The sequence below is a fragment of the Pteropus vampyrus genome, unplaced genomic scaffold (assembly GCF_000151845.1).
Source record: "Pteropus vampyrus isolate Shadow unplaced genomic scaffold, Pvam_2.0 Scaffold98, whole genome shotgun sequence".
NCBI lineage: Eukaryota > Metazoa > Chordata > Mammalia > Chiroptera > Pteropodidae > Pteropus > Pteropus vampyrus.
In genome coordinates this window covers 2,611,193-2,622,389 of record NW_011888879.1, presented here as the reverse complement: position 1 = coordinate 2,622,389, position 11,197 = coordinate 2,611,193, and the positions used below count along the sequence as shown (strand labels likewise).

The window sequence follows — 11,197 nt, the reverse complement described above, 5'->3', positions numbered from 1 at the left end:
CTGCGTGCCAGGCCCAGGTGTTGACCTAATTGAGTAGGCAGTGGGGAGCCATGGCAGGTTGTAAACTTTCTTCTTGGTTCCAGTAGAGCTTTCAAAGAGAAGAATGCATTCCTTTGGTGGGGGAGGGAAGATGGGATGAATGGCTGTGTTTGATCTTACAAAGTAATAGAATTTGTTGAACGGCATTTCTGCAGCAGAGAAAAGAACAAAGTTAAGTACACAAGACGCTCCCCAGGTGTGCAGCTGTGTACAGGCGTGCACGCTGCCATTTTTCATTTGTGCAGGGCCACTGTCACTCATCTCTGTGGCAGGAGCACATAGCTCGGGGAGCCCCAGATGCAGATCGAGGCTGTCGTGTGAGCACAATAGCGGAGGGTTACCTGTGGACATTTTCTTCTTTAAAAGTAGGAAGCAGAGGTTTAATGCCGTACTTTTTGATCTTCATTTAATCCTTTTTTATTTTACTCTGTTGCCTCATGCCTTTCATTAGCTTTTTAAAATGAGTATTGGCTTCTTACTACTACTCAGTGCCTAGATGCACGCACACTGCACGCAGCTAAACCTAAGCCATGTGGTGTCTTTGTTATTTCGTAAAGTAAAACAAACTGTCGAGCTTATTTCCTACCATGACCTTGAGTCATTTCAATGGATGGCTCGACAGGAAACAGCAAATTAATCAGTTAACACATAAAAAATAAGGCAGTTCTCTAAGGTGTCTTGTGACCATCTGCAGAGCTGTAGATTGTCCAGTATATAGTTACACTCCCATTGTCCAGCTTTAAGAAATACTGATTTTTTTTTCCCTTTTTATTCTTTGGGGTTGGGTTTTTTTTTGCGGTTTTAGATGTACCTTTTGGGAGGTAGTGTTTCATCAATGAGAAGTTGTGAAATTGGAGATAATCTTGATATAAATGGTATTTTAGAATCAAGAAAACATTTTGGATGCTTTCTGTCCAAGTGTCAGCCCCTTGCACCCCTACCCCCAACGTGACGATGCGCCTTAGACAGCTTCACCAGGACACAGCGCAGAACCCTCCCTTCTGATACCCGCTGTGGAGCTCAGAGGAAAATGGTTCATATCTGTTTTCCTCAGTGCCCGCCCACCTGGGAAGGTCAGGCACCTGGGCCGCCAAAGGGGATAAGACAAGCTCTAGAATCGCCATGTATGTCAGTGTCTCGGGAACTGATGGCTCTGGTCTCTCTGTCTTGGATTTATTTCTCCAGGCTTCATTGCTCCGTCTCAGATACAGCTTTGCTGGGAGAAGTTTAACAAGCCCTGTAAATTCTTTCTCTGTCATTGAAAGGGAGTTGGGAAGAGATGTGTGCAGTTGGCTCTATCCCATGAGAGCCAACGTACCCCTGGTCCCAGGGGCCTGGGATTCAGCTGGGAGACTCCAGCTGGTCCCCTACACCACTGTTAACTGACAGAGCTCCCTTGAGGCGTTTTAGCCACCGTGGCCCCTTTTACTCCTAAGGCTCCATCCATCAAGTAACATCCGAATGAGCCTGCTCTGCCTTCAGGTAGCTGTGACTCAGTTTGCTGGTATTGTAGTGGTGGACAAACGGGCCAGGCGCAGTCCCTTCCTAGGCTCTACTTTTGAAGAGACGATGGCCTGGAAACTCGTTTGCCTGTACCCTGATTGTTAAAAAGATGAAAACATTTTTAATAAAAGTGAGTCTGAGAGGCAGGCCGATAGGCAAGAAGGAGGTAAATGAAAAAAGAACTATTCCTGGACCTCTAAGTTATAGTGGAGAGCCCCCTTAGGAAAGTAAAAATGAACCCTCAGTGCTAAAAATTACTACCTTTCATTCAAAGGAGTATAGGGGAGATTGAGGAATTGAGGCTAATGAGGGCATCTTCTGGAGAAGAGAGCTTTTGAGATTTACAAGCAAGATAGTAAGTGACCTTCCCTGCTTTTTGTTTTGGTAGGATTTGGCCCTGGAAGAGGCTGTTCTGGAGGAGCTAACGCAGAAGGTGGCTCAGGAACACAAGGCCCACAGGTAAGGCGTGCAGAGGGCAGGGGACCGGCACCTGGCTCCTCACTGCCAGGACGCTGGCTTGAGTCAACACAGTTTTATTTCTTCCAGTATGTGATTCAGCTCCGCTCTGAGAGGTGTGTGCAGATTTGAAAACTGCGGCTCACTCTCCCTCCCTCCTCCCTCTCCTCCCCACACACACACTTTTCTTCTTTAATGCCAGCAAGCCCACAGAGACGTGGAATTGGTGGCCGGGAGACTTCCCCTCTGGGACCTTCCTCAGCATCTGTTGCCAGACCTGGGAAGCCTGGAGCTGCTGCTTGTGCTAAGAGTGAAGACCTCAAAGAGCTACTTTGGGTGGGAAAGTCAAGGTCACAAGGGGAAAGGAGGGTGACTTTAGCCTGAGGAAGCGCTGAGACCTTGCTATCAGGACTGCCGCTGTTCTTTGGGACCAAAGGGAAACAAACGTCCTTCCCTTCTGACCTCAGAGGACCTCCCGAAATATCATCCTCATAAACGTTTTATTGTTTTTTTCCTTTTTCCTTTTTTTGCTTTTTAACAGTTCAGATTTTTTTCCCCAGGTAGGAGAAAAACAACTTTTTTTTTTTTTTTTTTTTTAAAGCAGGCAGCATTATTCTCAGGGATGTCTGGAATAATTATTTAGTGTTTTATAGGGCTGTGGCTCTTAATTAAACACTTCACCTTCCTCTTATTATTCCCAGTGAAGAAAAAGCTACTGGGGAATATGTTAATTAATGAATTACTTGGTAATGCACCATGCCCTCACAGTTGGGTGATGATTGCTTTTCCCAGAACTAGAGCTAAACCACAGCTCTGGAATTTGCTAGTAGGGGGGTAGGATCTTCCACTTGACTTTGCTGGCCCTTAACCATTTCCTCCTTTGCTGCCTTTTGATTTTAGTGGAATCCTGCCGGCCGAGGCCGAGCTTATGTACATCAACGAAGTGGAACGTTTGGATGGATTTGGACAGGAAATCTTCCCCGTGAAGGTAGCCTACCCTGGCTTGTCCTTGGCTTCACCCTTCTCAGAACGGCACAGACATTTGGGAAACCGGTGTCGATGGCAGCAGACCAGAACAGCGTAGCTGTCTTATTGCCACATGGCATTAGTCCAGTCAACTTTAGTAAAGTGAAGATTTTTTGGTAACTAAGAGATTTCGAAGTTTTCTATGGACTTCAGCAGAAGAATATCTCACTTATAAGACAACCTCGTGAGTGAGTACCAAACACCAGCCGATCTGGCGCCACGAAGGTATCAAGGGCACACATCCTGTCTCATCACAGGACAGGCAGCTCATAAGGTCATGTGTGCCTTAGCAAAGGCCCCACGCTTATTCTCTCCCCTCTGCTTCGAGCCGGTACAGAGATTATGAGGTAGAATGAGCATTTCCTGTGTGCAGCCATGCTTTGTTTCTCCTGCTCTGTGGAGCCTCTGCTGTGGGTTTCCAGCCCCTTTGGTGGTTTCTGGAAGCTGTGCCTAGGAAGTGGGTACAGCACATCACGTCCTTTGCAACATTTCCACCTCCTGAAGTGGGTGTGGCTTGGGGCGGGGGGGAGAGGTCATAGTGCACTAGCATATACAGAGCTGAGCCCATAACCCAAACTCGTTTTCCTTTCTCTGCTGGCCAACTTTACAAAAGATGGAGTTTCATCAGAAACCTAAAGCAGCTGGCACATTTCAGCAATTTGGGAGATGCCTGCAATTTCAGCACAAACATTTCACTCCAAACTGGCTCCGCTGGCTGTTTTATCAGTGTTCTGTGCCCCCTCTGTAGCACGTTTGCAGTTTGCCTTAATGAGAACTGCCCATGTGCATCAAGTAGAATCGAGCAGGGTGGCCGCAGCTTGCGAAAAAGGCTAAATGGCTCTTTTTTAGATTTGTTTAATTTTCTTTCGCTTCTCTAGTGGCAGCCCTTCGTAGGGCTGTAATCCATTTTCCTTGCAGTAATGCCGTATGAAGCCATCTGCATCCCACTTACATTTCAGCAGCCCATAGATAGTCATGATAGTTCAGGTTATTGAAAAATCAGAGTCAACTTTTCTCCTCTTCTAGAAAACTGACTTCTCAGTCCCTGGAAGTTGGAGGGTCATTTTCTACCCCCTGCTTTTTTTCTTTAGTACTTCTGAATTGTGGGAAGCAGAGAGAGTGGAAATAGTGTTGAAATCCCCTGTGCTTGGTTCTGATGCACTTTCTAGTATGTTCTTTAGTGGAAAAGTCCACGGGGGATACTATACCTTCCTCCGAGTAGGCAGGCAAGCACTGCTGAGTCACTGGCAGTGGGCGTGAGTGAGCTGGGCTGCTGCTTTTTTTCCCCTCACACATCTGTTCAGGACTAAAGTGATCACCTGCAGGCCACGTGATTCCTGACACCCTGGGGATGACGGGAGGGTCAGCAGTACCAGTGGTGGGCAGTGGGGTGGTCAGCGCTGAGACAGTGGAAAAGCAGACGGGGGAGCGTGCAGGTATAGACAGGGAGTGGTGCGGCAGTGCCTCGGGGTTCGTACGGGTCCTTGTTGACCAAGTAAAGTAAAAGAGAATGTTCTAGATGTGTCTTAGGGGAGCACAGTTCCAGTTAGCGGGGGCTTTTCCCTGAGCGGTTTCTCAAAAATTTTCAAGGTTGGGAGATGCCAGTCCGTTCCCAGACAGGTCTGCCGTCCTCGTCCACAGACACAGGTGTGGCGGCTGTCTCAGTGTCTCTAGTGCTGTCAGGGCCCTCGGACATGGGGAGGGCGCTTCTGGAGTGAGTCACACAGAGCCGGGAGCCTTGATCCTTGGCTAAGTGAACCTGAAGTTGTGGCCGGTGCAGTGCCTCAGGCGTCCGTTCTGCCTCGCCCTGATGGACAGCTTTTCCTGAGTCCCCATCACCGTCAGGCTTCTGCACCAATCTGCTGGCAAAGTGCCCGGGGAAATCTTGCCACAGAATTTTCCTTTCTCTTCCCGTCTCCACGTCACCTATCTTCTTTTCCCACGTGTATTTTTCTGTAGGATAACTTACTTTTAATTTCCCATAATCACCAAGGCACCGTTCTTTCCCTCCTACCGCTCCTTCTGCCACCAGCAGTTGTCTCATGCTCTCTCTGTCCGTGCTAGCGGACTCCCGTTCTGATGGAAGCTTTGGTAGGTGGGTCGAGAAGAGGTCACTGAGCAGGGACACTGTCTGTCATCTTTGTGTCTTAACTGAGATCAGTATCATGAGGAATGCAGAGGTCCTTCTTGTCCATCCCGGGCCTAGTTGTGCATGGCCTTCCTCTTGCTCCGTGAAAAGGAACAAGATGACCCCGCCGTGAAAGCCGGGGGCTGACTGACAGTTTACTCACTGGATATGGAGCCTTGTTCCTACTCTGCTCTCAGGAGCGCCGGCAGCCAGGTCATGTTCTCCCAGGCAGGAGGTTGGAAGCACCCGGCTGCACCCAGAACCCAGACTGAAGATGAGACATCCGGGTTTCCCCAGCACCAGGCTGAGCACATTGCCCAGCAGTGGCGTCTGCGGTCCACGTGCCCCTCCCATGCTCAGTCAGCGTTTAGCGTTCCACCCTGGGACGTGACTAGACAGCCAGGTGTCATCCCGCATGATGCCCTAATAGGAACGACAGAGGCCAACGGAATGAGAAGAGAGCCTCCTGGAAGATGCTGAGACCCTGCGGAACGAAGAAAGAAAGTCCTGCTCGAAAGACCATCCTCGGAGTCTCAGAGGTTAAAAAAGAAAAAAGAGAAGAAAAATATAAATAGAAAAATATAAAAAGATCCCTAGTTGAAGGGATAGGTTGCTTTTAAAAGCGAACATTCAGAAAATAAAAAGGAACTCTCAGAAATTAAAAATGTGATGTCAGAAGTGGAAACCTTAAGAGATAGATTAGAAGATAAAATTAAGAAAAATCTCACCCAAAAAACCCCCAAAGTAACAGAACGTGGGAGGCAGGAGATAAAATCAGAGGGCCAGCCTAGGATGCTGCACATCTGAATGATGGGTGTTTTACAAGGAGTGAACAGAGGAAACAGAAGGTAGTAAACATCCCATTCCTGAGAAAACATCCCAGGACTGATGAACGTGAGGTTCTAAATTGAAAAGCCGAGTGTAGTCGATGTGCAGAGACGTACAGTGGGGCTTTAACTGGTAGAAGAAGCTGGTGCGTCTGAGGGAGAGGAAATTGTGGGGCCAGGTCTGCTGCCGTTGGCCTCTTTCAGACAAGCTCTAAAGAATATTCAGTTCTTCAAACTGTGTGCATCTATTATGGCACATATGTAATGAGCAGATATAATCAAACTCTGCATGTACGATTTTGATTTAAAAAAAACGATAGCTAATGTGAAAAGATATTAAGGATTGTTCATTAAAGAGAAAATCCGACTGCCAACGCATCTGAGAAAATCCTAAAATTCTTTTAAACAGGAAATGGGTCACGGCAAACTGAGGAAAAGGAAAAAGTATACACAGAGTCTATTAGGATGTTCAGTGGGGTGCGTCCCTTCGAGATCTGGTTACTTTATTGCCCAGATGCTGCCTGTGATTCATTCCATGTATGGGCGAGGAGTGGGGCGTGGTCCCACGGGTAGGCTGCAGCCCAGATGCTGGGTGCTGCCAGGCCGCTGGTGAGCCGCTTCATCACAAACTGTCTTTTGTTGATCTTATGCAGGACAATCATGGAAACAGTGTGCACCTGGGCATTTTCTTTATGGGAATTTTCGTGAGAAACAGAATTGGAAGACAAGCCATAATACACAGGTAGTCTTATTTGTTTTTTGGTTTTTTTTCCCTTTTCCCCCTTGAAGGGACTCTGGAAGAACCCACCGATCATGAGAGTTATATATACGAGTTAAAAGTCAGACTGTCCCTCAGAGTTGAGCTTTTCTCAACTCAGTTAAGAACAGCCCTCTGTGGGATTTAAGTGGTTATGGAGAAATTCATCTCACTTTTCCGGAAGGCCTGTTTGAGGGGAGGGGTGGGGATGGGGGAAGCTTTCTTCCCACCTGACTCGAGGAAATGCATTGTTGAACCTCACCGAGCCAGAAGAATGGGAACTAAATTTTGTGAGTCTGGTTGGAAACAGGCCCTATCCTTGAGCAGTCATGAAATTCGAACTGGCTTCTTCCCCTTGTCCTGCACCATCTGCCTAAACCACAGGTGCAAACTAGTTTTTTTTATAGTCACGAAAGGCTAGCTGTGAACGTGCTTTGAAAAAGCAATCAATTTGTTATAAATTTTAAAACGTTGGTACTTTTTATTATTCTGACACTTTAACCCTCTTTTCCATTTAACAAGAGTAGAGCTAGTATAGGCATGTGGCAATGTCCCCTCCCGTACGTCAACAAACTTGCTTTGTATTGGTGCCCGTAGGTTCCACGTAGTGTCAACGATCTAAAAAATTGCAGGCTTGCTTTGATTTACACGTGACTGCGGCCTGTCGTTTGTGGGAAGAACAGCTTCCTTGCGTGTGCATCTCACAGGCAGAGCTGTGCGCCTAGGGCAGACGGTCCGAGAGCGATTAGAGGAGGAGCACAGCCTGCCTTCTGGGAAGGCCTGGCCAGCCACGTCCTCTTGGGATCCGCAGTTGCTGCAGGTCACTTGGAGAACGTTTTTCTACCGAGAGCTTCCTCATTGGCTCTCCCCTGGCCCCGGGTCCCCACCCGGCCTTTATTTTTGCACACTTATTTTCTCTTGCTCTTTGGATAGAGACGTTATTGAAGTGAGAATGGGGGGAGAGAGGGCTACAGGATAAATTTTTGACTTTTGGGTATATTCGGTCAACTCCAGTATACCTACAACAAATTATAAGTTAATTGAGTAACATAGAGAAGGGTGTGCAGAGTTGTAACTAAAAAGTTTTGTGCTCATTTAAATCTTTCCAGGCATTTTGTCTCATATATTTCTCCATAACTAAATCAGTGCTTTGGTTTTTTTTTCTTGAACCTGGAGAAGTAGACGAGTCTCGCATTATAGCTATCGAGGCGAAATACGAAAAATAAAGTGATTTGAAAGGTCGTTGGTCATAAGCTACTCACAGTTTTCTTAGGAATGGCTTCCAGACTTCTTCCATTGTGTCATGTTAATTATGCCATAGGCGAAGTCATATGGTAGAGTGAGGAGTGGATTCAGAGTTTTGGCAGTCGATTTGACAGAACAGAGCCAGAGGAAACCAAATAGGTCTTATCTCTAGAGACCGTCACTGAGGAGCATGTAACTCTGAGTCCATGCAGATGCAATCTGATGGAATTGCAAGTCGGCAGACAGCTGTGCTGAGCACCTGTAACGATTATGGCCCCAGCCGATGTATGTAAACACGTACATGGAAAGGCGACTGGAGGGAAATCTGAAAGCCCCAGGTCTACAAGTCATCCATCCCTAATGAGCTGCGTGAATGTGGTTAAGTCACGTACTCATCTATTAAACCACCTCATCTCCAAAGTAAGAACAAAAATAGCTGCCTTGTGCACCTTAGGGAGTTGATAAAAGAACCGTACTCTATACAAATGGGAGGCAATATTATCACTTTTCATTCCCTCAGCAAACATTTATTGCATGCTATGTGCCAGGTACTTGGCACAGTGCTTGGAATACAGAGGTGAAGAAAGCAGAATCTCCCCGAGCATGCGGCCTGTGGTCAGCTTCGGTTAAGTTAGGGATCTAGTCATGGAAGTAAACAATCGTAATACAATGTGGCAACTGGTAAAGGATGACACCATGTTCTTTCCTAGTGTGTGGATGGCTGACCATGAGCAAGGGCTTCCTGGAGGAGGAGGTGGCTCCTGAGCTGAGTCTTAAAGGAGTCCTCCAGGCACACGGAGAAGTGTGATGAGTATAAGCATGATGGAGCGAAGTCAGTGGGCGGGAATTGTAGGTGTGGGTGCAGAATGAAGGTCAAGTAGTAGTGAGAGAAGGTGAGAAATACTGACTGCAAGGAGAATGGGAAGTAGCACCTTACCTTGCTTTGTCTGGTGGTTATTTCTGTGTATCTCATTTTAGATAATGTCCGCATGAGGAAAGAGAAATTGTGTGTGTGTGTCTGTGTGTGTGTGTGTGTGTCTGTGTGTGTGTGTCTCTGTCTCTGTGTGTGTGCCCTAGGCATTTTTTTTCTAGGTGGCATAATTAATAATGTCCATTGCAACACAGAATCTGTGTGGGCTCTTCAGCCTAGGTTCCGGAAGACATATGACTTTTAATAATGTGCTCCTTCATCATTAGAAGCCAGGATCTTGGGACATACTTTGTCATTTTCCCATTTGGAAATGTGAAGAACAAGGCAGCAGAAGTCCCTCGCAAGTTTTCCTCATAGCTAGTCATAAAGGAAACAATAATTTAGGAACAACAGTGTCTAGATACAGTTTGCATAGGATCTTTAGCTATTTAAGTAGATGCATGTTGCATTTTCTGTACTTTTCTACCTTGAGAGAAGGGACATTTAGCTTTTAAAAATATACTTAAATCATAATTTGTAAAATTAGGCCCAACAGGAGCAGATGAGACCCGCCCTTTGCGGACTCATAAATGCGGGGACCGTCTTGGGGGCAAACGCGGTTGCATTTGTTTTGACCAGGTGGACTGATATCGGGAACATCACTCATAACAAGTCGGCCATTCTCGTCGAGCTCATCAAAGAGGAGACCACGCTCTTTCACACGGTAAGTAGAACAGACGAAGGTGGGGTCCGCAGGCCGCTTGGTGTTTGACTCAACTCGTAAGAGCCTCTCCTTGCTTCCCATATCTCGAGAGGGCAAGTCGTCCATTGAACCGATAACTTTCCAGTATTTGCCCAGTGCTGTCCTTACTCGTTTCAGGATAGTGGTGGTGACCTTCTGTTCAAAACGCCAGCTTTCCAAGCGGAGTTTTGACTCTTGGATTTAGAGATTCCTCCCCTCGCCTTCCTGGTGATGGAGGGTTCACGTTGTCTGGCGTGCCGTGGTCCTCAGCATGCTGGTTACAGCCCTCAAGTCACCCCTGATTATAGTGCACAGCATTTTCTTTTGCTGGCTGACTGGATTCTTTCCCATTATAGTCCAAGCCTCCTCCGAAGGCGCCTGAACGATGTCCCTTCTGTCGAGGGCCTCCGCAAGGGCCAAGGCTATTCACGCATCTCACTGCCTCTCGGTTACTGGCGCTTAGTGTTCCTTCCATGCTCTGCCTCAATTCATTTATTTATTTTTAAAGCACTTGGTTTGGGATTCTGAGAAGACATGACAGTTCAACTGCGTAACCCCCAGGGCCTTGGGCGAACAGGATGCTTTAGCAAGCAGTATTGTCTGTCCTCCTTCACTGGGCTTCATAGGCATGGCTGCCCCTGAATGTCAATATGTTGGTTCGTGGCTCGGGGTGTTATTTTGTGCTCGACCTGTGGGGAGGCAGAGGTGTATCCCCGTTTAGAGTAATCCTAGTAAAATGTATATACAGTCAAACACATGTTCATTTTTTTTTTCCCCCTCTATCTCTTCATTTCCAAGGATGATATTGAAAATGCCAAGTATATTTCTCGGTTGTTTACTACACGGCACAAGTTTTACAAACAAAACAAAATCTGCACTGAGTAAGTAAACCTTTAGTCCGCTCTCTGCTCGACGGCTCGGCCACACTAAATTCATGTGCTTCAGGGATTCCGTAGATTGCTCTTTCCATTCACTCTTTTCCCTCATTCCTTATAGAAGCTAAAGGACTAAGCTAAAGCCAGGCGGGAGCGAAAGAACTTGAGTGATGAGCACTGTGTGCTGGTGTGTGTAGCGCCTCTGCCTAGAGAGCAAACGATTCGCAAATTGACTGTGACTGCTCGGCGGCCGCCTGGATGGGTCAGCCCACATTAGTGCCTTTCCAACCTCTGCGATGAGTTTGGAGGAGCCGAGCCGTTCCCAATTTGCCAGGGTGCCCCTTCGTGTCAGATGCGCAGGATGTTCAGAGGTGTGTGGCAGAGTGACGAGCCAGCTTGAAAGAGAAGACGCTCCTGTCATCCTCAGCCCCGTTTCGCTTACACAGTTGGGTAACCCTGCGTGTGCTTCTGGGTCATGTCATCTGCCTGTAAATGAGAGGCCAGGGTAATTAGAGGAAGACTTGGAAGACGCTAATAGATGTCACAAATCCGTGTGTGTGTTTTAAACTTAATTTGGAAATAAAGAGAGGCTGATGAGGGAACTTAAATGTGACCTGACCTTGCATATAGCGTGCTGGGACTCATACTCTCGTTGCCTTTACTTTGGTTGCCTTCAAAAGGCGTTCCTC

At 47.1% G+C, this 11,197-nt stretch overlaps 1 protein-coding gene across 1 annotated transcript in view; it reads left to right on the top strand.

The window, feature by feature from the left end:
- The window catches only part of PTPN14 (protein tyrosine phosphatase, non-receptor type 14), a 160,438-nt gene that overhangs the window by 109,994 nt on the left and 39,247 nt on the right, over positions 1-11,197 (top strand). Inside the window, exons 7-11 of the mRNA XM_011364531.2 lie at positions 1,931-2,001; positions 2,899-2,986; positions 6,633-6,721; positions 9,531-9,615; positions 10,432-10,514. Coding sequence (XP_011362833.1) covers positions 1,931-2,001; positions 2,899-2,986; positions 6,633-6,721; positions 9,531-9,615; positions 10,432-10,514 — 416 coding nt within the window. The remainder of the gene's footprint in view (positions 1-1,930; positions 2,002-2,898; positions 2,987-6,632; positions 6,722-9,530; positions 9,616-10,431; positions 10,515-11,197) is intronic.